General features: G+C 41.2%; 1 protein-coding gene across 1 annotated transcript in view; it reads left to right on the top strand.

Annotated features, from left to right (window-relative positions):
* Window positions 1–6,764: 6,764 nt before the first annotated feature.
* The window catches only part of GALNT12 (polypeptide N-acetylgalactosaminyltransferase 12), a 50,266-nt gene continuing 29,774 nt past the window's right edge, over window positions 6,765–27,256 (top strand). Inside the window, exons 1-4 of the mRNA XM_032219960.1 lie at window positions 6,765–7,665; window positions 11,668–11,837; window positions 14,259–14,448; window positions 21,514–21,699. Coding sequence (XP_032075851.1) covers window positions 7,313–7,665; window positions 11,668–11,837; window positions 14,259–14,448; window positions 21,514–21,699 — 899 coding nt within the window. The 5' untranslated portion in view covers window positions 6,765–7,312. The remainder of the gene's footprint in view (window positions 7,666–11,667; window positions 11,838–14,258; window positions 14,449–21,513; window positions 21,700–27,256) is intronic.

The following is a 27,256-nucleotide window of genomic DNA, read 5'->3' as shown; positions in this document are numbered from 1 at the left end:
GGAAAGGAGGATGGAAGGGAGAGAAAAGGAAGGAGAGAGGGTAGGATGGGGAAGAGGAAGAACAGGAGCAAAGGAGAGGTAAGGGAAGAAGGAAGGGGAAGGAGAGGAGGAAGGAGGAAAGTAGAGAAGAGAGGGAGGGAGAAAGGAAAGGGAAAGGAAAGGAGGATGGAAGGGAGAGAAAAGGAAGGAGAGAGGGTAGGAAGGGGAAGAGGAAGAACAGGAGCAAAGGAGAGGTAAGGGAAGAAGGAAGGGGAAGGAGAGGAGGAAGGAGGAAAGTAGAGAAGGGAGGGAGGGAGAAAGGAAAGGGAAAGGAAAGGAGGATGGAAGGGAGAGAAAAGGAAGGAGAGAGGGTAGGAAGGGGAAGAGGAAGAATAGGAGCAAAGGAGAGGTAAGGGAAGAAGGAAGGGGAAGGAGAGGAGGAAGGAGGAAAGTAGAGAAGGGAGGGAGGGAGAAAGGAAAGGGAAAGGAAAGGAGGATGGAAGGGAGAGAAAAGGAAGGAGAGAGGGTAGGAAGGGGAAGAGGAAGAACAGGAGCAAAGGAGAGGTAAGGGAAGAAGGAAGGGGAAGGAGAGGAGGAAGGAGGAAAGTAGAGAAGGGAGGGAGGGAGAAAGGAAAGGGAAAGGAAAGGAGGATGGAAGGGAGAGAAAAGGAAGGAGAGAGGGTAGGAAGGGGAAGAGGAAGAACAGGAGCAAAGGAGAGGTAAGGGAAGAAGGAAGGGGAGGGAGAGAAGGATGGTTTCAATTAATCTGGGAAAGGGAATCGGATGAGGTCTTCTGCTTGGGACCCAGAGCTCTGCTTTTTAATCCAGGCACTTAGTGTCAACTAACTGGCTAACTTACCTCCAAATCAAAACTAAGTACAATGCGGGAAGAAGGAAGGGGAAGGAGAGGAGGAAGGAGGAAAGTAGAGAAGGGAGGGAGGGAGAAAGGAAAGGAGGATGGAAGGGAGAGAAAAGGAAGGAGAGACGGTAGGATGGGGAAGAGGAAGAACAGGAGCAAAGGAGAGGTAAGGGAAGGAGGAAGGGGAAGGAGAGGAGGAAGGAGGAAAGTAGAGGAGGGAGGAAGGGAGAAAGGAAAGGGAAAGGAAGATGGAAGGGAGAGAAAGAGGAGGAGAGAGGGTAGGAAGGGAAAGAGGAAGAGTAAAGGAGAGGTAAGGGAAGAAGGAAGGGAAAGGAGAGGAGGAAGGAAGAAAGTAGAGAAGGGAGAGAGGCTGAAAAGAAAGAAGTAAGGAGAGGAGGATGGAAAGGAGAGAAAGAGGAGGAGAGAGGGTAGGAAGGGGAAGAGGAAGAGCGGGAGTAGGAGAAAGGTAAGGGAAGAAGGAAGGGGAAGGAGAGGAGGAAGGAGGAAAGTAGAGAAGGGAGAGAGGCTGAAAAGAAAGAAGTAAGGAGAGGAGGATGGAAAGGAGAGAAAGAGGAGGAGAGAGGGTAGGAAGGGGAAGAGGAAGAGCAGGAGTAGGAGAAAGGCACGGGAAGAAGGAAGGGAAAGGAGAGGAGGAAGGAAGAAAGTAGAGAAGGGAGGGAGGGAGAAAAGAAAGGGAAAATAAGGTGGTGTTACAACAGGAGGAAGCAAAGCAACCCAAACAGTATATTATAACCTATTAAATGAAATAATAAATGTATAAGAATGATAAATGTTAAAACACCTGTAACCAAACGACATGCTATATGTGATGATGGTTTTTTTTCCCTTTATTATTGTGTGTATGTGTTGTCTATGTAATAAAAATTAAAAAAAATATATAAAAAAACTAAGTACAATAAAGATACTAAACTACATGACATTGGAAACAGAAGTTCCTGTTCATATTGTATTGTATAAATGCGGTGTATGTCTAATTTGTGTGTGTGTGTGTATTTTACATGTTTGTTAATAAAAATATTTTTTTAAAAATAATAAGTTTTCTTTCTCCATTCCTGCCACAATTGCTTCCTCGGAAACAGCAGAAAATTTCACATTCTTAAGATTATTATGTGATAGGTGGTATGTGTTTAGGATTTTTAAAGGAGACCTTGTAAAACGTTTGAAATGTGAGTTTTTAAACAGGACTCCCACTTTTATATCGTTTTTTAAGCACAGCATACAGTTGTAGGAAGTTATCACCCAGCCCTCTCCCAGAAAAATGAAACATCCTAGGAAATATTGAAAAGGCAGAATATTTCTCTGGATGTGAAAAGAAAGAAACGTGTTTTAAAAGACAGAATAGCTGCCTGCAGCTTCCTGCCCATCCCCACTTTGTCAATGGGCCATTAAGAAGGCCAAGCTAGTCCCTTTACATAATAAAGAGTTCTCCCCTTCAGCTCCAGGGGATTGGGATTAAGGAACTTTACCCAACTGACCACGTGGCGCCTGAGAACTCAACCAAACCTGGATTCAAAACGCAGCCTAGAGAGTTGCCCCTGCATGGGCCCATGGGAGTCTGACAACCAATCAGAATACATTTCTTACACAGGAACAGGAAACAGAGAGGTGGGACTGAACAGGTTATAAAAAGCCTAGCAAGCCCCTCCCTCCGCCCTTCTCTTCTTCTCCACCAACATTGAAGCATGCAATCCCCTTTTCTGTTCAGGGCTCAAGCCACATGGCCCTGTCCACCAATAAACCATCTTTCCAAGCAGCCTCCATGTCTCCAGTGTCTTTTCCCCCACTTGGAGCCGAACCCAGAAGGACATTTCTTTCATCACAGTTTTCATATAAAAAGTTAAAAATCTTCTTCCAGTCTAACTTGATTTTGATTTTAGCGAAGTTTTTGGAAAAGTTACTAATTTTTAACTTACAAGTTGATAAAATTTGATTGACTGGTATTACGGTAGGGAAGATCCACAGCTGGTTTGGTCCTTAAGCATTCAGAAATGCAGCACCCACCTCGCAAGCAACATTGAGTTGGATTATTACCCAACTATTTTTTTTTTACTGGCACAAAATAGGGAATTCTGGGCAACATCCAGGAAGGCAGCATCAGATTGCTGGACAAGTTGGAAGGCTGGCCGGTAAGGAAAAAAATAATATTTAACAGGGAAAATATAAGGTACTAGCTGATAAACCAGCGCTGCCCGGATATTTACTTTTCCTAATCCTGTATTAGACAGAAAAAGAATGAATGATATTTATAGTATTGTGTGTTCCCCCACCTCCACGCACACAACTCCTCCACGCCCCATTTTTGGCCTAGACGATCTCCCTGCAGCCTTTTGGGAGCAAAAACCTGAAAATCACCTGGCCAGTAGGTGTGTGCGCTGGGTTCTACATGCCACCTGCATGCCAAGACACACACACACATCAAGGGGTGTTAGGGGCATCTTACCTCCACAGTATTTTTGGCCAGAATAATTACCAAATGTCACGAAAGAATTGGTTTTCTTTTTAACTAGTTTTATTTCTAGCCAGATTCAGCAGAGACAAGCATCTTAAAGCAGCTGTGCAGACAAAACCTCAGGATAGGTGTCTCTGATCTTATGAATAAGAATTTTAGGCTGCCAAATAGATGATAAATGAAGGTAATCATAGTTTTATTCTAACTGGCTTAATAATAAAGGCAAATTTCCATAGTTGTCTATTCGATTAAGGGGGTAACGTAACACTTTCTCTAAAGCTTTCCGTTTTACAAGTATTGGTCTGCTGTTAACATTTGCTTCATGAAAACCTGTTTCGCTTTTTACAGCTTTAATATTGCTTAGTATGATATTTTGCACGATCTCACCTGGAAGATTGTCAATCTCTTGAATCATTGCTTTTCCATTTTAGTAACTCCATAGTGCTTTTTCTGTTTCCTTTTACAACTGTTCATCTTTCTTTGTATATATATTTTTTTGGATTAAAGGAAAAGTTTCATCCTTGCTCAGTGGTTTGCTTCAAATAAGTCTTGATTAAGTTTCCTTAGAAAATTTAATTCAGTCAATTTGCAATATTTGCAATGCAGTAAAATTTATTTTCTGCACCCTATCAAATATTGCTACTGTTGGAGGATTAAGCGAATATATTTAAGCAGTATAATGTGCAAAAACAAGTACATTCAAATCTGTACATGCAGTGCTGCTCAATTTCTACAAACTCCTATTTTACTCTTGCAGATTGCAAAATTAGCTCAGGCTCTTCAGGGATCTACATTTGTAAATAAAAAGGGTTTTAATATTGTTTCAATTTGAAAAAGGAAATGTAAAAGATTTGTGGTTTCTTTGAAGGTTTCCCCTCTCATTCTTTTAAGAGCCAAGGTGGCGCAGTGGTTAAATGCAGCACTGCAGGCTACTGCTAGATCAGCAGTTCAGCAGTTCAAATCTCACCGGCTCAGGGTTGACTCAGCCTTCCATCCTTCCGAGGTGGGTAAAATGAGGACCCAGATTGTTGGGGGCAATATGCTGACTCTCTGTAAACCGCTTAGAGAGGGCTGAAAGCCCTATGAAGCGGTATATAAGTCTACTGCTATTTTATATAGATTTCTCCTTTCTTTTACTTGCAAGGAGGATTTGTGTTCATTGTCTTTAAAGCACTTTTGTTCTTTTTACATTCACGATTCCATTTTTCACGAAGCTTATCTTTTATCTAATCCTTCAGGTTCCGCAAAAAGTACAAAAGTTTTTTTTAATTTAATTTTTCTTCTTGTCCCTCAATCTGGGATACTAACAGTCGATGAGATATAAGCAGCAAAGTAGGATGTTTTCATAGCATCTTCTAGTAGAATTCAGAATTGTGACTATAATTATAACAGCATAAAAATACAGTATAGGGAATATACATAAGACAGGTGTGAATGAGGGGAATCGTTTTGTAAATTTTGGGTTACAGTATGTTGCAAGAAATGAATCAACTTGCTGTCAGGACTTAAGGTATTCAAACCACAATTTAAGAATGATTCATAAGGCCTGCTCTGTTACATCTTTTAGATATCTGTGAAAAATCTTTTTTCTTCATTATAGTGTTTTCTGGATTTTGCTGTTGTTTCTACTTCCCCAACTGTATTGCTGTATGTACCTCTATTTTCTATATCAGTTTGAGACAAATGATACAGGAAGCAATACTTAAGATTCATCATTTTTTGTGCTTTTCAGACATTAGGTAAATTACTAACAACAAAAAACAATGTGTGAACGCATTCATGAGACAGGAAAGTTGCATTAGGACAGAGGAAAGGGAGGTAAATCATGCGAAGCTGTTTTTTTAAAAAAAATTATTTTAAACACATAAACAAAAACAAAGACATGACTTAAGACAACATAGGAACAAGAGGTTCCAACATATATCATACAGCAGTTCCGTATAGGTTTCTTTGCAGTTAGTGTTTTCCCTTCTATACATTTCTATCTTGCATTCATGGTCTCTATTCGTTATCTATTTTTATGTACAATTCTATATTTGTTTATACTTAGCTATTTATACCAAAATATTGTTTACCTTTATTGTGTTTTATATTCTTACTGTCATTTATTCTCTTACATACAATTATAGGTATACATTCACATATTTATTATTTTCCTTTGTCATTCTTATACTTTTGTTATTCCATTTAAAAGGTTATAATATATAATACAGTTTGGGTTGATTTGTTTACCATCCCTAGCACCTGTTGTAACACCACCTTATTTTCCCTTTCTTTTCTCCCTCCCTTCCTTCCCTACTTCCTTCCTTCCTCCTCTCCTTCCCCTTCTTTCTTCCCTTACCTCTCCCCTACTCTTACCCTCTCTTCCCCTTCCTGCCCTCTCTCCCTCTCTTTCTCTTCCTTCCACCCTCCTCTCCATCTCTTTCTCTCCCTTCCACCCATCTCTCCTTACCTCTTTCTTCTTCCCTTACCTCTCCTCCACTCTTCTTCTTCCCCTTCCTGCCCTCTCTCCTCTTTCTCTCCCTTCTACCCTCCTCTCCTTCTCTTTCTCTCCCTTCCACCCACCTCTCCTCACCTCTTCCTTCTTCCCTTACCTCTCCTCCACTCTTCCTCTTCCTTTCCTACTATCTCTCCTTCTCTTTCTCTCCCTTCCACCCTCCTCTCCTTTCTCTCCCTTCCACCCACCTCTCCTTACCTCTTTCTTCTTCCCTTACCTCTCCTCCACTCTTCCTCTTCCCCTTCCTGTCCTCTCTCCTCTTTCTCTCCCTTCCACCCTCCTTCTCTCCCTTCCACCCACCTCTCCTCACCTCTTTCTTCTTCCCTTACCTCTCCTCCACTCTTCCTCTTCCTTTCCTACTATCTCTCCTTCTCTTTCTCTCCCTTCCACCCTCTTCTTTTCTTTCTCTTCCTTTTACCCACCTCTCCTTCTCTTTCTCTCCCTTCCACCCTCCTCTCCTTCTCTTCCTTCCACCCACCTCTCCTTACCTCTTTCTTCTTCCCTTACCTCTCCTCCACTCTTCCTCTTCCTTTCCTACTATCTCTCCTTCTCTTTCTCTCCCTTCCACCCTCTTCTTTTCTTTCTCTTCCTTTTACCCACCTCTCCTTCTCTTTCTCTCCCTTCCACCCTCCTCTCCTTCTCTTCCTTCCACCCACCTCTCCTCACCTCTTTCTTCTCCCCTTACCTCTCCTCCACTCTTCCTCTTCCTACTATCTCTCCTTCTCTTTCTCTCCCTTCCACCCTCCTCTCCTTCTCTTCCTTCCACCCACCTCTCCTCACCTCTTTCTTCTCCCCTTACCTCTCCTCCACTCTTCCTCTTCCTACTATCTCTCCTTCTCTTTCTCTCCCTTCCACCCTCTTCTCCTTCTCTTTCTCTTCCTTCCACCCACCTCTCCTTACCTCTTTCTTCTTCCCTTACCTCTCCTCCACTCTTCCTCTTCCTTTCCTCCTATCTCTCCTTCTCTTTCTCTCCCTTCCACCCTCCTCTCCTTTCCCTTCCTTCTTCATGGGAAGCTCTTTTTATCGGCCATAAAAAAAACCAATCACCCACCCAATTTGACTATAGGAGGATGCTACATTGAACCCACTCCTGAAAATGATTCTCCTCCTCCAAATGATCCAGCCACAACCCATCTTCCACTCTTATCAACGGAGGTGAAGTTCCCCAAGTTTGAAGTTCAGAGGGAAAAATGCAAGGTTGCCTTTTCTCCCTCGGTTTCCTCCCTGGCAGGAGAAGGGAGAGAGAGAGAGGGGGGACCCGGGTAGAGTTGCTTACGGCTTCTAATGCCTGCCCTGCCCCGCCACGTTGTAAGCCAACAACCCGGAGGCGAGCAGGCCACCACCAGCCGCTTCCGCGATCAGTCCGGGTAAGGCAGCCGGGGCTGGGCGGTCCTTCTCTGCCTAACTTTTATTGCTGCTTCGGTCCGCCCCCCGCCTGCCCCGGACGGCCGTGTTCTTTGCGGGCAGCACCCAAAAGGGGACCCGGGAAGCTCCTGGCCAAGTTGGCATGCGGCGGAGCCGGCGAGGAGGGTGGTCGCTGGCGGTGGCGCTCTGCTCGGCGCTGGGCGTAGCGGGCGTGCTGTTGCTGTGGCGCTGGGAGCCGCGGGGGAGCTCGGGGAGAGCGGCGCCTCCTTCCTTGGCGCCCGAAGCAGCCCAGCGTCTGTTGCGCAGACCCGTCTATGAGAAGCCGCCGCTGGGCAGGGAGAGCGAGGTGGGCGAGCTGGGCCGGCCGGCGCGGCTGGAGCTGAGCGAGGCCGAGCGAGAGCGGCAGGAGGAGAGCATCCAGCTGCACCAGATCAACGTCTTCCTCAGCGACCGCATCTCCCTCCACCGCCGCCTGCCCGAGCGGCGCAACCCGCTGTGAGTAGAGCCAGGCCCGCAGGGGAGCCCAGAGGGCGCTTCCCTCGGCGGGATCCGGCGGGGTTAGCTGGAGGGGGGGAAGGAGGCGCAAAAGGGGAGGGACGGTGTCACTTCACCGGGACAGCGCTCGACTTCATGCCCCAGAATAAGGAAAGTCCCGGGACTTCCTTGAGCGGCGCCCGAGTCTCTCGGGCTCTTCTAAGAGGAGGCTCCGTAGGTCGCCTTTGCAAATGTGCTGAATTGGAGCCTCAAATGCAGCCCCGCCAGGTTAAAGCAAGAATTGCAAAGTAGATCTTCCCCTCTCGGAGCTTAAGATTGTTCTATAAACAGACTGACTGAGTATCTGTTCACTAAGCACTTATTGTATGTTAAGAGAAAATTACATACATACATACATACATACATACATACATACATACATACACGTATACATATACATACACACACAGATATATACATACATACATACATACATATACATTATACATACATACATACATACAAACATACACGTATACATATACATACACACAGACAGAGACACACACATACATACATATATATATATACATTATACATACATACACACATATATACACATATACACACACATATATACATACATATACATATACATACATATATATATATATGTGTCTCTGTGTGTGTATATATTTGTATATATATATATGTATGTATATATGTGTGTGTGTATATATGTATATATTTAAATATGTATATGTGTGTGTATGTGTGTATATATATATATACATACATACATATACATACATATACATACACACACATATACATATATATATATACACATACATACATACATACACATATACATATTTAAATATATACATATATACACACACAAACATATATATATATACATACATATATACATACATATATATATACAAATATATACATATACACACACAGACACACATATACATATACACACACAGACACACACATATATATATACATACATACATACATATATATATATACATACATACATACATACATACAAATATACAAATATACATATACACATTATATATACATATACATTTACATATATGTATAAATATATATACTTATACATATTTGAACAGCACAGGTTCGAATCCCAGTAAGGGTATGACTAACTGATGAGAGCTAAATAGCTTGAAATAGATCTATACTAGTCTCCCTTTATTTATTTATTTATTTATTTATTTATTTATTTATTTATTTATTTATTTATTTATTTATTTATTTATCAGCACAAATGCAACATAAATCTATCTATCTATCTATCTATCTATCTATCTATCTATCTATCTATCTATCTATCTATCTTGCATTATGTTGCATATATATATATATATATATATATATATATATATATATATATATATATATATATAGAGAGAGAGAGAGAGAGAGAGAGAGAGGGGGGGGGGGAGAGTCCATGTAATATGCTAATTCTAAATTTAAATTAGAAATGAACTGAATTGGCTGTACAGGTAGTCCCCCGCTTATGACCACAATTAAGCACAAAATTTCGATTGGTAAGCAAGGTAGTTAAGTGAGTTTTGCCTCATTTTATGACCTTTCTTGCCACCATTGTTAAGTGAATCACTGCAATTGTTAGTAACACGGTTGTTAAATGAATCTGCCTTCCCCGTTGATTTTTGCTTGTCAGAAGGTTGCAAAGGGGATCACATGACCCCAGGACTCTGCAAACGTCATAAATATGAGTCAGTTGCCAAGCATTTTAACGTTGATGATGTGACTATGGGGAATGCTACAATGGTTGATAAGTGTGAAAAACAATTAAAAACCACTTTTTTTCCAGTTCCGTAATTTCAAATAGTCTCTTAATTGAGGACTACTTGTACTCAACATATTTACAACTGTCCACATGGTAGGCTAGCTAGACTATCATTTGAAGAAAATGAAATCCAGACAGGATTGTCAAAGTTACTTTCTATAATTTGGTTACCTTCTCCACCCTGCCTATTCCTTTTTGATCATTCTATATTCCATGATTCCTCGCTTCCCACAATTGCTTTGATTTATAAAAAGTTTATTTTTTTAAAAAAAAACACCTTTTTACTAAAAAGTCTTTCAAAACCATTGACCTGTCGCTTCCTACATTCAGATTTGTAATATAAAAACATGAGATATACATTCTCAAGGCCATGAACTAAAATTCAGCCAATTTTAATTTGTATAATTTTTGCATGCTATTACATTCATACAAAAGACTGGGCCAAACTAGGTAAACCATAATAACCCTTAGCAAATAATGCAGAATTTAGGGAAGAGTTTTCTATTCTCCAAAGGAGTGTCATCTTTACATTCATTTTGTTTTCCAGTTTTCTGTCAATGTCTAACCTTTTGGGAATTTTGAGAATCTTCATCTCTGGAATCTTTACTCATTTTTAGGAAAGAATATTTTCCTGACATTTAAAAGTCTGAAGATGTAGAAGCACCTAGTACATTTTAAATGTTTCTAAACCTATGCAAACGCCATAACTCAATTCCATTGAAATAGTTCTTAGATTGTAGTCTTAAGTTTATACAAAACAGTAACATGTTAATGAACATGGGAGACTGTTTGATAAATGTACTTAGAATCATGTTTTTATTCTTGACTGATTTCATCCAGCTTTTGTTGTGGTTTTTGATAGGGCTTTCCAGTTGGACATTTAAAGTGTATCAGCTAAACAGATGAAATCTGAATGAGCTGTTTCCACATCCAGTACTGCTAATTGCTTTTTCAGTTTTTCAGTGTCAGGGTTTCAAAAGAAAATATCCTACATCATACATAGAAACGCTGGCAATAATTTGTCATATTTGACTCTGTTTCTTCTTTTCAAAACTTTTTAATAGCAGGATTTAAGATTGCTTATGGAAAACTAATTAGCCACACCACTTTTCTTCCTGTCAGTATACAGTACATTGCTAATAATATAGTGGAGCATGTTCATATAGATAAATCATATATTATTCTGTTGTAGAACTGGAATGCAATGTCTGAGTCTCTATTTGGCTGTAAATAGATATAATTCCTGTACTTTAAGACAATCTAGTGTAATTTTATAATAATCAGGAACATTTTGGTGGGGAAGGTAGGGCTTGTTTCCAACATGTTAGGTTTTGATGGGGTGCTTATAGGAATATATGCACAAAATGAACACCAAACAAGACTTTTACGTAGCAGCCTCAATGACTTTTGCCTTTTATGCCTTTTGATTTTACAACGGTATCTTGATTCTGACACTACATTAGATAAAGTTTCCAGTCCAGCTAATTGAACTTTAATAGTCACTTAGGCAGGGGTGGGTTTCTTGCCCCGTTCCAACCGGTTCGGTTGGAACAGGGCCGGCGGCGTCCTCGTGCACGCGCGTGGTGCACGCATGCGTACTAGCGTCTGCGTGACGCTCCAGCTGCTCCTGGACGATTGTGCAGGCGCTGTATGCGTCCTGCGCATGCGTGGAAGCGCAGAACTCGTCAAAACCGGGTAAGGACTGTGGGCGGGCGGGCGTGCCCTTCGCCATTCCCGGAAGTTACTTACTTCCGGGTTCGGCGACCAACCGGTTTGCAGGAACCGCCGCGAACCGGTTGAAACCCACCCCTGCACCTAGGAGAATAGTTCCAATAGATCCCAAGAACAACAGGTTTGTGTTCACAAAAGTGCAATGTTAGTAACAGCTAAGATACTATTCAGAACCCTCAAACTCCCGAGCCTCTGATAGAAGAACTAAAATTGCAGAAAACACACATCACCCGTAGTAGGGTGCACAAGTACTGTACTCTTTAAGGAGTTGATATTTGTTTCCATATGGATAAATGTATATATAAAATGAAATTTTAATTAGTGAACCAACTTCTACACGCAATACATTTTTTTTTTGGCATGTATGCTTCAGAACTGTATTAATTGCTGATCAATTTCCTGATTTTAAATTAGTGTAATACAATGTGCTTTTCTTGCAGGTGTAAAGAGAAAAAATATAATTATTACAACTTGCCAAAGACTTCGGTTATAATAGCTTTTTATAATGAAGCCTGGTCAACACTTCTGAGAACAGTTCATAGTGTTCTTGAGACATCTCCCGATATTCTTCTAGAAGAAATTATCCTTGTAGATGATTATAGTGATAAAGGTAAGCTCAACAGGTATTTTATAGAGACTCTTTGAGAGCATAGGATTTCCAATGAAAGAAAAAAAATTAATAGCATTAGCTTTAGCAGGAAAAACATTTTTATTGTACAATATATTATTAAAAATAAGAATAAGTAAACTGAACAGAAAGCCAAAATAGTTTTCTATACTTCTTCAACAGCATACACTCAATTTAGTTAACTCATTAAATTAAAAATATCTGTCTGATAAAACGAACAGCAGCTTTATCATCATAAAGAGTATAAGTCTGAAGAAACAAGATATAGTTCCCTAAAGTATGCTAATTGTAATATATTGGAATTAAAATTAGCCACACCACTTTTCTTCCTGTCAGTATACATTACACTGCTAATAATATAATGGAGCATGTTCATATAGATAAATCATATATTATTCTGTTGTAGAACTGGAATGCAATGTCTGAGTCTCTATTTGGCTGTAAATAAATATAATTCCTGTATTTAAGACAATCTAGTGTAATTTTATAATAATCAGGAACATTTTGAGAGTAGATTGTTAAAATTAAACACTTATATATAAAATGGATTTATACTGAGATATATTGTAAATGATTTACCTTCAGTGTAGCCTTGCATAGTATTATTGCAAATTATTTTAAGGTTCAATGATGTACTAGTTCAACCGTATGCCATGATATTATTTCCCACCCGTTTAAAATAATACCTTGTTAAATATGTGCTCAATGCAATAATTAAACAGTTTTACCAATCAGCCTTGTGAACAGTTATCTGAATACCAGGTTTGAAGAATGTTGCAGCACTGGGAATTTGCAAGTAATAAATATTACACTCAAAAAATCCTAAAGCACACATCTCTGAAATCCAATTGTATACTCTTAATCAGAAATGTCACATTATTTGGGGGGAAAAATCATGGACTGGTCTGGTCAATATTGAAGGCTTACTTTCCACTTTTAAAGTCTTAGAAAATCAGGTGGATTTGGGATATAGTTGAAATTACGATTTTTAAAACGTATTTATGTGTGCATGGTTTGTTTGTTTTGATGTCTTCAAGTACATTTTTGACTTGATGATTGCTGGGACAAGTTCCTGCAGATTTTAAGAAGTGGTTTGCAATTCCCTGCTTCCTGGGGTGAGACGGTGTGTCTGGCCCAACTTGGTTTTATGCCGAGGCCAGGACTAGAACTTTCCGTCTCTCATCTGGTACCTTGTCCACTACACCGAACTGGCTCTTTATATCACTTTACTTGTGTAACTTTTTGTTTTTGCATGTGGTAAATTGTTCATTTTTGGTGAATGTCTGTTGGAAAATCCATTTATAAAACTATTTAATTATTAAAAAGAAGGAAATACTATACTGATGGATATCTGAAAGTAATTTGCTAGATTTCAGAATAGTACTTTTCAGAAATCTGATATGCAGAGAATGCAAGTGAAAATGTCTATAAGTTGGTTGAGAGAGAGCTAAGTTTCCTAAAAGTTTGTGTGACACTTGGTTTCTTATATTACTTCCCTCATCATATCTTAAATTGGTGGTTGATAATGATGGAAATGGCTATCATAAAGAACACGCCAATCACAGCCAAAAAACACTGAATGATCTAGTTATTTTGACAATTATAAAGTAAGTTCCGATATCAAAATGCTTTAGAACATGAAAATTTTCTTTGAGACTCAGAACAGGTGAGAAAAACTCATTCTGAGGGCTTCAAAACAAGGACACCATGTTTTGAATCCATCATTGTATGTGAACATGCAAGGCAAGTCACACCTATCCTCCGCGAGCTGCACTGGCTACCCATTAGTCTCCGGACCCGCTTCAAGGTGCTGGTCGTCACCTATAAAGCCCTACATGGCATCGGACCTGGGTACCTGAGAGACCGCCTCCTGCCGATTACCTCCCATAGACCGATTAGATCTCACAGGTTAGGTCTCCTCCGGATTCCATCTGCCAGCCAATGTCGGCTGGCGACTCCCCGGGGGAGAGCCTTCTCTGTTGCAGCTCCGGCCCTTTGGAACGACCTCCCCGTGGAGATCCGGACCCTTACTACCCTCCCGGCTTTCCGCAAAGCCACCAAGTCCTGGCTGCTCCAGCAGGCCGGGGGGCTTGTGAAACATCCAGCCCCATGGAAACGGTGAATGTTGCGTTTTTTAAAGTGTTGTTTTGTTTATTTATCCCCTTCCCTTGTTTATTGTAAGCCGCCCGGAGTCCTTCGGGAGTGGGCAGCATACAAGACCAAATAAACTAAACTAAACTAACTAAACTTTTCAGTTGAATTCCTGTCCGAAGCTGTTTGCCTATCTCTATCTCTGCTCAGTTGCAAATAAATGTAAAAAAAAAAAAAAAAGGCATGCTCGTGGCCCATTTACTATATGTTCCTTAGATTTAACAGTTAACAGTTCTTACTTCTTTGCAATAGAACATTTAAAGGAAGCTTTGGAAAACTATCTGGCGGATTTGCTCAAGGTACGGCTTATCAGAGCAAATAAGAGAGAAGGGCTAGTTCGAGCAAGGCTTCTGGGAGCTTCCGTAGCAAGAGGAGATGTCCTTACATTTCTCGATTGCCATTGTGAATGCCATGAAGAGTGGCTTGAACCATTATTAGAAAGGTAAATAAATGTCATATTCCAAAATTAGAAGCATTTGATAATTTGTGTTGCTTTTTTTTTCTTTACAGCTAAGGGAATGCCTTCTATTTTACAGTTCTCTTCATTATTTCTGAAATGTAGAATATATTGTTAGAGTGCAAGGATCTTGATGTTTATTTTCATTCGTCTTTCTTATAATAAATGATACTAGGTTTTAAATTACTTACATGGAAATAATAAATACACGGTGAAGAAAAATACGACGGGCACCAAAATAAAGACTCAAAATAGTAAATGAATCTGAATTTATCACATAAATAAATGACATTGGAATATTATATTTCAGGTGTAATCAATACTGAAATCATTATGACGGTGTAAATTAAAGAGGCATAGCCTGGTTTGCTCTGTTATAATGATTTTAGTGAGTAGCTGTAGGATTACACATTTTTATGTGATGTGTATTTTCAATTACTGGTATTGAGGAAGGGAAGGAGGTTTGCATTATGTAACAGTCCATTATGTGGCAGGGTGAGAGTAGTAATCACGGGAGAAAGGATTTAGGAGAGAAGGACAATAAAAGCATTATGCGATATGTGATAATAATTACCAAAAAAAAATTATACTTAATAAAAGTACTGTAATTAAAATATACTTATAACATTTGCAGGGTTTCCCACATATTGCCACAGCATGATTGTAAAAACATGAAATAGAGATGCTTTTCAGTGATCCAAAAGCAAAAAAAGTAAAAGAGTTTGTGGATTTACTAGTATGTGGTGATAAAAATGGAGATTTTCAAAAAAAAGGCAGGTAGAATATGAGTGAGTTTCTAAATACTATAAAATCACACATATAGTTCATATTGTAAGCTCCTGATTTAATATCTCCCAATTTAGCAAACCTGAACAAAACAGACAGCATTTGTATCCAAATATTTTTAATAATTACAGAGATGTTATTACATTTAAAGTTTCCCAGATAAAGCACATAATAGTATGCTAAGTTATATTTATGTCATTTATATCAGTTTACATAATGTGTTTAATAGCGTCATTATAAATGATGTAAGCTATTACAAATGACATAATTTTGCTTTAATGGTTATTTGAGCAATATTTAGTCTGTTAAATATTATTGTAATACGTAAATGTAATATTTTAAAGGAAATATATTAACTTATACTTCACCTTTATTTAATTATTTAACTTACCTGTTCAAACCACAGTGAACAGCAGTACAGTAGAGGTTTATTGTATGACATTTATATTTGAAACCTTTTTGAAGTAACCAAAGATATAACACTTAATACTGTGAATATTCCACAAGATGGCAGTATAGGGTAAGATATAGGTTGAAGGTGCGGTTCTTCATACTCCGCTACCAACAGCAATAATTCATATATTACCAGTTATGGTTTTTAAAACTACAGCTTCCATATATTTGCGTTAAATAATAAATTGTTAAACTATAATAATAATATCCATTTTCTACAACCAATAAATTATTGCATCAATCTGTATAGATAATCCTAGATTTAGAATCATAATTGAGCCCAAAATTACATTTGTAAGTTGGGATGGCCATTGTGGGCCATCACATAACCACACCTGATTTTATGACTTCGGTAGTTGCTAAGCAAATGGTGCGATTATTAAGTAAATATCTTGGTTGTTAAGTGAACCCATTGTCCACAATGGGCATTTTTGCTGTAAATTGGAAGTAAATGCTGGTGTCTAACAAACACCATTCTAATTCACAATCATGGGATCACTGAATGGTGCAAATGCCTGTAAACATAGGCCACTTCAGGTACTCAGCAGCCAGCCCAAATTTACATTAGTTTGTAGAGTCCCATGTGTCAGCGTTCCAAATACCATGTAGAATCAAATCAGAATTGAAAGCAAAACTATGCTTAAAGTTCCAATTTAATAAAGCAGGAATGTTGGCACATAGCTGTGGGGATTCCAACTCTGGAAATTACATCAGAATTCCACCCAGTTAAAAGTTCATGATCTTGTCCCCACACCCACAATCCATCACATGGTCCAATCTCCTTCTTCCACGCTGGCGTCCATGCCCAGTTTCTTCCGGTCAGGTGTACTGGTGTGGAGAACAAAGGATGACCTTGGCTTCTAGCAAAGAATGAAAAACAATACATTCCAAAATCCTACTCCTTCTAATCCCACCTCCCATTGACTATACTTAAAGAAACAGCATAATGAAATAAGAGAAAGTGTGGCAGGCCAAAATTCTAAAAGGAATATAAATGCAGGCCCGACACCATGGTCATGTGACTGTTTTACGACAGTTGTCCTGAGAACAGGCATTTACTTGCAGGTTTTGGCAAAACTATAGTGATCCATTAGTTCACTTAACAACTGCAGAGGTCTTTTTATGACTGCACTTAACCGCTGGTTGTAACTTCAAGGACTACCTGCACCTTTATTGGGTCCGTTATAAGTTCAAACATGAAGCAATGAGTCATAATTGACAGCTTCCTGTTCTGACCCCCCCTTATCCGTTCAGGAACAAAAGCCAAAAACAAACGTAAATAAGAATACTTTTAAACAGTCCAGACTCTCGTTGGCTGCAAGCCCAAAATAAACAAAGAGATAAGCACTCTGGCAGCAAGTCCTACAAACCTAGGCCAATGCAAAACAAGCTCTCACAGCAAACCACTTCTCCAAGTTGGTTTCTCTTAATCGTGAACGTTGACTTCTGCAAAAGGGCGTGGCACAAGCAGTCTCATTTATAGTCAGGAGAGGATCTTAATAAGCATCAGATGAGCGTAATCATCTCGTATAATTACGCAGTTGTTCTTGCCGCCGAGTAGCCCTTCGACGGCGTGCATCCCGAAACAACTCACAAGTGTTTTCCGGATCACTCCCTCTGATCCAAGGTTCCGGCGCCACCTGGTGGCCAACCAGTCTCTCCTCGCCCTGCTCGGAGTCAGCACCCTATCCCGAGTCCTCCACCTCCTCCAGGGCCGACTCATAAGACCCCTCGCTGTCGGAGTCTGGCGGCAGCTCCAACGGCTCCTGCCGGGCCACAACAGTTTCCTGTGTGCTTGGAATCCAAATTACCACTTAGGTACTTTCCCCATATCTGTGCCTTCTAATACCCTATAAACTGCCCATGAGAAATCACTACAGTGGTCTTGAAGCAGGGTTCCACCACAAAACCGCGGTAGACTAAAGCGCGCTCGACGAAAGCGCGTACCTGACGTCATCACAGCACGACGAAAACATCATGCTGTGAGCGGTAAAGTTAAAATTAACGCGAAAACCTTACCCTAACCCCCCCAAACCTAACCCTAAACCTAACCCTTAACCTAACCCTAAACCTAAACCTAAACCTAACCCTTAACCTAATGCTAAACCTAATGCTAACCCTTAACCTAACCCTAACCCTAACCCTAACGCTTAACGTAACCCTAAACCTAACCCTAACCCTTAACCTAACCCTAGCCCTAACCCTAAACCTAACCCTTACCTTTACGTGAATCGGCTTGCTTTAAAAGCGCCTTTTAAAGCGCCCTTTTTTCTCCGCGGTCGTATTTGTCGCGCTGCTGATGACGTCAGGTACGCGCTTTAATCGGGCGCGCTTTAGTGGACCGCGGTTTTGTCGTGCCACGTTGAAGCAGTAGTTCTCTTAGACTGGTGGTGTTAAGCGCTTGCTTTTCTTGATAAGAAACATGAAATCCTGGAAGACTGTGTTTCTAGAGCATCCAGATAGTTGAAGTAACAACTTTCTGAAGACTTCATTTGTTCTTGCCATAACCATGTTCCTGAGATGTGATGTTTCAGAATGCGAGAAAGGCCTTGAATTGGGCTCCTGCATTGTGCAACCCTAAGAGTATAAGATGAAGAGTAGATGTCATATCATAGCTGGATATTTTGTGGGCTACAGAGTCCTGGCAGGCCAATTTCATAGTGTCTATAATGCTACACGGTGATTTGTGCCATGCAAGTATCTTTTTGGCCCAAACTCCTGTTTTTTGGTGTTGCTCCTTCAATGCACACTTCACTTAAATGAATTGACTGCAAGCTTGAGGAGGGATTAAGAATGGCAGGATTTATTGATTTATTGTTTTAATGTACAAAATGTACAACATGTGCTGGGATTAGAAACGAAGAGCTGGAAGGAGTTTGTGCAATAATGTTGACTTTGTATAAAATAACATGATCAAGAAGCAAATGATTCCTTGATATACAACTTGACCTTGATGTTAGAAATAATTGTGCTTGCTGCTCTCCGTTCTCTAGGTAGAAGTTGAGAGGAAATAAAAAATATAACCAATATGTCCTTACATAGATTCTGCTCCAGATTTTTGTATTCTAGTTGCATCATTTTAATCCAGTATAACTGCTTGAATAATTTTAATCAAATACAAGTTCTCTTGGTCTTCTTTCCTTCACCATCCCTGACTCCATCTTCTTTTCCCTCTTTTGTGTCCTTCATCTTTTATCTGTGGTTGTTTGGCATTTAGTCTGCAGCTTGGTGGGAGCATGGCCATTTCACTGACAGGCACCGTCAGAAGGAGTGGCCACTGAACTCTTGAAGTTGCATGGACTGGCGAGTGAGTAACATGAGTCTCTTTGTGCTTGTGAATGCTAGGATTGATGAACGTTCTATTATTCTTCAGCTTGGCTTCGTTTTATCTACTCCAAACTTTTATCTCTTTCTTCTTTTCTGGAAGATGATTATCAATATCATAATGAATGCATAGTGAAAAAAAAAAAGCTGAATAATGCATTTCCTCCCACTTTCGTTTTTATTTGCTCCTGTAAGTTATTAATTAATTCATTTACTACAAAGCAAATTGCCGCAATCTATAAAGGTTTTATCTTCCAAGTGATACCTGTGGATGTTGGTTGACGATACGAAATTTCATTTTTAAAAAAATTATCTTGATTATTCTGACGAAGAGAGGCAACAGTCAGTGATAAATAATATTCCACATTATTTTTGCCTCTAAAATTTAAAATATTAATAAGTTCTCTTGGCTACATTGGCTACTCTGTGTAGGATTCAGAAGGAGGAAAATAGGTATGATTGGTTGAATAAATCTAAAAAAATTCCTTAGATCACCAGCGGTAGTATATTATGTTGTCTTCCTTTTACAGAACAAGTTTTGTTACAAGTTTTCTGCTTGTTGCTTCCCTGTAGACATTTCATACATGATGGTTTGTGTCCTTTGTTTAAACCATTTAACAGTTAATTATGCAAACTTATTGCTGGAATTTTATTAGTTACACATCAGGGGTGGGTTTCAGGCGGTTCGCGGCGGTCCCCGCGAACCGGTTGGCCGGCGAACCCGGAAGTAAGTAACTTCCGGGAACGCCGAAGGGTCCACCCGCCCGCCCACGTTTCTTACCCGGTTTTGACAAGTTCTGCACTTCCACGCATGCGCAGGACGCATACAGCGCCTGCGCGATCCTCCAGGAGCAGCTGGAGCATCGCACAGATGCTAGTACGCATGCGTGCACTGCGCGCGTGCACGAGGACGCCGCCGGCCCCGTTCCAGCCGAACCGGTTGGAACGGGGCGAGAAACCCACCCCTGTTACACATACATCATTGTATTTAATTAGAATAGAACCAGTTTCTCAGATTATGTAGCAAGATGCCTTGGGTAAGCTGTAAAGTAGAAGAGCTTAGAGAGGAGATAGTTGAAAGTTTTTGACCTGATGATATCAGCAAAGAAATAAAAGGACAGGTTCATTGAATCTTGACTAACAGAAGATATGCACATGTCTGCTTGTTTGCCTCTTGCAACAGCACTGAAACTCAGTATAATAGAGTATGAAAGGTAATATTTAGTGATCCTTCACATTTATTAATATCATTGCTTGTGAAGGTATAAAGGTAAACATTTTTCATCCCTTCCTTTAGTTTTTCCGGCAGGCTGTGAGGCTCCATACGCTCAGCTGATTTAAAAACCGTTGGCACCTTATCTGAGCAAGCCAATGGTTGGGTACAATAATCATGTAAGGATTCTTACGCCATGGAGAGTGGTGGGTTTCCCCCCCCAACATCTTTGATTACTTAGAAAATATACTTGGAACTATTGAGAAACATTTATTTATTTATTTATTAATAAAATTTATATAGCTGCCTACTCACTCACAACGACTCTAGCCAGCTTAACAATCAATAAAAACACAATAGAAAAAATAAGAATTAAAAAAAAAAAATCAATCACGCATCCCCCTGGTTGCAGCACACGATTAAAAAAGTCATTGATGGGCTCCCTTGCACTCTGGGTTCCTCAAGCCCGATGGCACTGAGCCGAGGTGGCGCAGCGGTTAAATGCAGCACTGCAGGCTACTTCAGCTGACTGCAGTTCGGCTGTTCAAATCTCACCAGCTCAGGGTTGACTCAGCCTTCCATCCTTCCGAGGTGGGTAAAATGAGAACCCGGATTGTTGTTGGGGGCAATATGCTGACTCTGTAAACCGCTTAGAGAGGGCTGAGAGCCCTATGAAGCGGTATATATAAGTCTAACTGCTAAGTATTTAGAGCCTTCCGAAACACTGTCAAAAAGTAGGGCCAGAAAATGCATATGCAGAAAATGCATATGATACATAAAAATAAAATATACAAATCATTAACCTTTCTAATTGTATGTTAGTCTTTCCCAACCTGGAATACTTCAAATCCAGAGGTGGGTTCCTACCAGTTCGCACCTATTCGGTAGAACCGGTTCGTCAAATCTACCGAACCGGTTAGAAGAGGTTCCACCAGTGGACCGGAAAGCAGGCCACACCTACAGAAGAGGTTCCAAATTTTTTTGAAACCCACCACTGTTCAAATCTGTTTGAAACTATACTGGGTGGAAATTTTGGGAATGCAATCCAAATGCACCTTTTAGACATAAACATCTTTATACTAGTTACTTTGTAGATAGAAATTGGTTAGGTACTTCTTTAATTGTTTGGAAAATATTGTAAAATGTCTGTAAAAGTTTGGACAACTGAAAACTACTCTAGAAAAAGGATATTTGTGTGGTCTTCTACAATCTATTCAACATGTTTAGTTTCTACCATCAGGATACAAACAACATTTCTTTGTAAACATGCATAGAATTAAAGAAGAACCATCAGCTGTCGTCTGTCCTGTGATTGATGTAATTGACTGGAACACCTTTGAATTCTTGGGAAATGCTGGAGAGCCACAGATTGGTGGGTTTGACTGGAGACTGGTTTTCACTTGGCACGTGGTACCAGAACGGGAGCAGCAACACCGAAGATCCAAGACTGATGTTATCAGGTTAGATTGATTTTGAGTTCCATCTGAAATTATATTTTGATAAACCTGTTGGGATGAATAATGATCAAATGCAATACTGTCATGCTGGATTATTATACTGGCAATTTTGTTTTAAAAATAAGATCTATAATAATCTGTTCTGACCCCCTCCTCCGTCCAGTAACGAATGCCGAGACAAGCTTAACTGGAATGTCACAGTACTTTATTAGCAAGAAACCAAAACCTCGGTGGCTGAAAGCCAAGCATAACAAACAGATAAGGACCTTGGCAGCAACTCAGACAAGCCTTGGCAGAAATCTAGCCTGCCAAGCTAGTTACAAAAGTTTTCCAACTTTTAGTCAATGCGTTGACTTCTGCAAGAGAGGCGTGTGCACAAGCATTCCTTTTATTGTCTGGAGAGGAGCCTAATTACCACCAGCTGAGTGCAATTACCTCCTGTAACTGCGTAATTGTTCCTTATGCCTATTAGCTCTCCGGTGCCGGGCATCCAGGAACAACTCATTGCTGACGTCCAGATCACACTCCCTTGTCTCCTCCCCACTGGTCCAAGGCTCAGGAGCCTCCTGGTGGCCAACCAGCCTCTCTGCGTCCTGCTTGGAGTTGGAACCCTGTCCAGGGTCCTCCACATCCTCCAAAGCCGACTCATAGGGCCCCTCGCTGTCGGAGTCTGGTGGCAGCTCCAACGGCTCCTGCTGGGCCACAACAATAATCTGTCCTCCACGGAATTTTATTTTTTGCACAATTTGGTTTAGTTGCTGCAGTACTGCTATTAGTACCAGTAGCAATAGGCACTTTGGGTGCAATCCCCAAACATCTGGTGTGCCACTTGAAGACCATTGGCATTGATAAAATTACAAAAGTCAATTGCAAAAGGCAGCTTTGCATGGAACAGTTTACATCTTTGCGACAATACTTTTCATACCATCAAGCAACAGTATTTTCCTATCCCAAGTCCTTGGAAAGAACTTGACAGGTGGCTAAAAAATCCAGTCTAAACATCTACCTGACTGTGCGGCAACCAGAATAATATAGCTTTTTATCTATTACTTAAAACAGAAACATTCTGTAATTATTAATGAGGCAATTAATTTTCTTAGCTATATCTGGTTCTACAAGCTGGTTTCCTCTGCCTCGTTCTTTTTGGAATGTCCTACAGAAATTATTTCCTTTACATTCTTATTCCTCTTCCCATTTGACACAAATATAGAACCCATGCCAAACACTTGGTAGACTAGAACACTTTCTCATGAGAAACAAATTTACAAAGATTCTTTTCCCTGCCTTGTGTTTATTGTATAGTTCTTTAGTGAGAGCATTTGTATTCTGATCACATTGCTTTCCACTGGTCTCCTGATGCTAAGAGTAACTTAGCATCAGCAACGTTTCCCTCAGGACCTGATCTTTCAGTTTCTGCATTTTTTTCCTTTATGTCTGCTCTGTCCTGTTCCTACTCCAAGTCCCTCAGCTCCTGTTCTGTTCTATTCAGAGTTCTCAGCTGATGAAATGTTCAGTCTTTGGACTCAGGAGTATAATTCACCTCTGACACACCTATTGCCTTCATGGCAGCGTCTGTCAAGATACCAATGCCCATAAGATCTTAGATTTTGGAGATACCATCCTATTGGCTAAAGATTTTCAGTCCTCTGATGTTATGTTTCCCGTGACCCATCAAAACCACGGTCCACAAAAGCGCGCTCGACGAAAGCGCGCATTTGACGTCATCACAGCACGATGAAAAAAATTAAAAATTGAAATAAAATTAAAATTAAAGCAAGCCGATTCACATAAAGGTAAGGGTTAGGTTTAGGGTTAGGGTTAGGTTAAGGGTTAGGGTTAGGTTTAGAGCGTTAGGGTTACGTTTAGCGTTAGGTTAAGGGTTAGCGTTAGGTTTAGCGTTAGGTGAAGGGTTAGGTTTAGGGTTAGGTGAAGGGTTAGGTTTAGGGTTAGGTTTAGGGTTAGGTTTGGCGGGGTTAGGGTAAGGTTTTCGCTTTATTTTTACATTTATCGATCACAGCGCGATGTTTTCGTCGCGCTATGATGACGTCACGTATGCCCTTTCGTCGAGCGCGCTTTTGTCTACCGCGGTTTTGTGGTGGAACCATGTTTCCAGGTGACTGCAAAACTCTTTAGCTGGGATAGTTTAATCACAAGACTACGTTTCTCATGACAATTGGTGTTTGCATTCAACGTTGTAAAGTGGGTTCTCAGCAAATCTGAAAAAAGAACCAATTCAAAATGTTCCAAGAGATTCTGCCTTAATGGATTTAGCAATAAATGAGAGTTGGAAATTCCTCTTTCAGTTTTTAAGATTCTTTATTTGCTCACAATACTAACATGTAAGGTGCCTTACCTCACCCGTAGAGTCGTTGGTTCCTTGATCTGATGCAACGGTATATGCCTTGACGAAAAACAAGAAGGTGAATTTGTAACCCTAGGTAGAATGTTTACTAAAAATGGGGATATGAATGGAGAGATCTTAAGATATGTAATATATTATGTGACTGGAAAGGTAGTTACCGTAATAGCATGTAGTCCGTTGTGAAGAAAGGATGTTTGTCAAAATCACTGAGTAGAAAAATGTGCTTCTATTATGTGGAAATGAGAATTGACAAAACAGTATACAGTATATAATCTACTCATTAAATTAACAATTATCTTTTTTGTCCTATGGCCTACTTTTGTCTTTATGCTAAAAATGGTTAAATTACATGCAAGAAGGAAGTTATCTATCACAGTGGTAACCCAGGTCTGGGATTCCCTTCCTACAATATTTATCCTATCATCCCCCTTCCCTGTTTCTGGGAACCCTGGATAAGAGGTTTTTTTTTAAGACAGGTGGTTGTACTTGAATGGGGAGTAAGCATTTTTTTCACCTGGTATCAGAGGTGGGTTCCTACCAGTTCGCACCTATTCGGTAGAACCGCTTCGTCAAATCTACCAAACCGGTTAGAAGAGGTTCCACCAGTGGACCCGGAAAGGAGGCCACACCTACAGAAGAGGTTCCAAAATTTTTTGAAACCCACCACTGGTCATTGGATATGATTATTCTACACTATCATGCTCATATTTATAAAACTCAGTGCCTCTGTGAAAGGTAAGGATGACTACTGCGTTTGTGGTGCAATCAGAATATTGCGTGTGTTGAAGTTGTTTTAACACAAACCAAAAATGCCTTTTAAAAAACAAGTTTACATCATATTCTTATGCATGCCAGTGCTGTGTGAGAGGTAATTTAAGGTGGTTCTGACAAGTGTCGTCAGCATCGTCATATCCAGTCACATGGGTGGCAAGCCACTCCCATCCGGTCACATGGGGTGGCAAGCCACTCCCACAAAGGAGGCCACACCCACAGAGTAAGTTCGAACAATTTTTGAAACCCACCACTGCCTGGTATCTAAATAATATAGAACCATAAATGATTCTACTTTTCTCTATTGCTAGGGGAATAGGTATCCAGCAATTTTTTGTGTCTGCTAGTACAAACCAACTCTGTAGTAATAAATGAACTGCGCATGCGTGGGAAATAGAATGGCCGCCGAATTCCACCGCTCCGAATGCTTGCGACCAAGAAGATATTAACCGTGGCGCCCAGGACCCCTAACATGGTAACGGAGGGGTTCCTTTTGGGCACCAGCCTTCAGCCTTCCCAGGGAGGTGGTCGTTTAGGGAGGGGACCGCCCTTAAGCGGCTCCAGGAACAGCTCCGGAACGACGAGATCCTCCCTGGCGTGGCTTTTTGCATCAGACTTTCTAAACAGCTGGGAAGCGGCGGCGACGGCTTTGTGCGAGAGGCGGAGGCTTTGGCCCTGCCGTTTGGAGGAGTGCCGAACCCCCTCACTGACTGACCAACATCGTGGGGCTGGCTTATGCCCCGAAGAGGAGGTGGGAGGCCCAGGAGAGATGTCTAGACTGGACTGGGACTGGGACCGGGAGGCAGAGGAATTGATTTCCTGTCTCCGTTACAGCTTCGCTCCTATCCCCCCCTGCATTTTAAAAGGGCGTTTTGCCACGATTTCAACGCTGTTTCTGCAGGACCTTAAAAGGTCTGACCATCTATCGGCTTGGTTTAGGAGTAAAACTGGAAGAACTAATTTACGGACTCCCTGTGGCAGCCATTACCATCAGCTGCCACCATTACAATTATCACTGCCTCAGGAGTGCTGTGTTAGCTGGGAAACTGAACTCCTTCTAGTGGCCATTACGGGTACTTATCTGAAACCTTTACCATCATCCAGCACTATTACATCAGAGAGGCAGTGTGCCAAGAACTTAGACTCCCCCCAGTGGACATTGTTAGTATTTCTTTTTGGACATATACTTTTCTGGACCATTTACAGCTTTCTATCGGACTCCCATTAGACCTTATTAACGAGAAGGCCAATCCTAAGATCCTGCCTTCACCAATTCGCACAACCGTTTAACCGCGCAATTTTTTATCTGGTATGATGAGTGCATGGGATTGTATGTGCTTGAGTGAATGATCCCACTTTTATTATTCATTATCATTGTATTTTTATGTGTTTTAACTTTCTGTGGGGACTGCTTGGGTGAATGAATGAGTATGTCTGATTCGGAGGACCTGCCAGGAGAAGCGGGGGCCATGGGGGTGGTTGAGGGAACTAGAGACACGGGAGAGGGTCGGGGTATTATGGTCGTAACAGGGAGGGGCAGATACGGCGGGGACTTCAGGGCAGGCCATTACCGGGGAAGGAGGGTTCGCTACATTACAGAGATCCCTCCTTCCGGCCCTGTGAGTCCCACTCCGAGACCAGATGGCGCAAGTAATCAGGACCCTGGACTCAGGCTGCTGTCGCTAAATGCCAGGTCTGTGGTACATAAAGCTCCTCTCGTCCGGGACTTAATTTTAGACGAGAGGGCAGACCTGGCATGTATTACTGAAACCTGGCTGGGCCCAGAGGGAGGAGTCCCCCTTGTAGAACTGTGCCCAGAAGGATTTCAGGTGCTGCACCAGCCGAGAGCCCAGGGAAGGGGTGGGGGTGTGGCCGCTGTTATCCGGGAGTCGTTAGTTCCTCGTAGGGTCCCTGCTCCGGAGCTTGTCGGGTGTGAGTCTCTGCTGATAAAGTTGGACCTCAAGGGTCAAGTGGGTTTGCTGTTAACGTACCTGCCTCCCAACAACGTTGCAGCAGCCCTCTCCTCGCTCCTCGAGTCGGTAGCCGAGCTGGCAATTGAGTTCCCTAGGTTGATGGTCCTGGGGGACTTCAATTTGCCTTCGCTCGGTGAAAACTCTGATGGGGCGCAGGAGTTCATGGCTTCCATGACAGCCATGGGCTTGACCCAAGTAATTCGGGGCCCAACCCATTCGGCGGGTCACATGCTCGACCTCGTATTCCTCTCGGAGCAGTGGATTTGTGATCTTGGTCTGAGGGGTAACGACATCATACCCCTGTCGTGGTCAGACCATTGCCTACTGAGGCTCGACTTCCAGAGACCAAACCCCCACTGTAGGGAGGAGGAACCGACCAGGTGGTTCCGCCCCAGGCGACTCATGGAACCATTAAGGTTCCAGACGGAACTTGGGGTCATTCCTGATTCTTTCG

Source organism: Thamnophis elegans, chromosome 6 (genome assembly GCF_009769535.1).
Source record: "Thamnophis elegans isolate rThaEle1 chromosome 6, rThaEle1.pri, whole genome shotgun sequence".
NCBI lineage: Eukaryota > Metazoa > Chordata > Lepidosauria > Squamata > Colubridae > Thamnophis > Thamnophis elegans.
The sequence above is the reverse complement of the archived record's forward strand: the minus strand, read 5'-3'. Positions and strand labels throughout refer to the sequence as shown.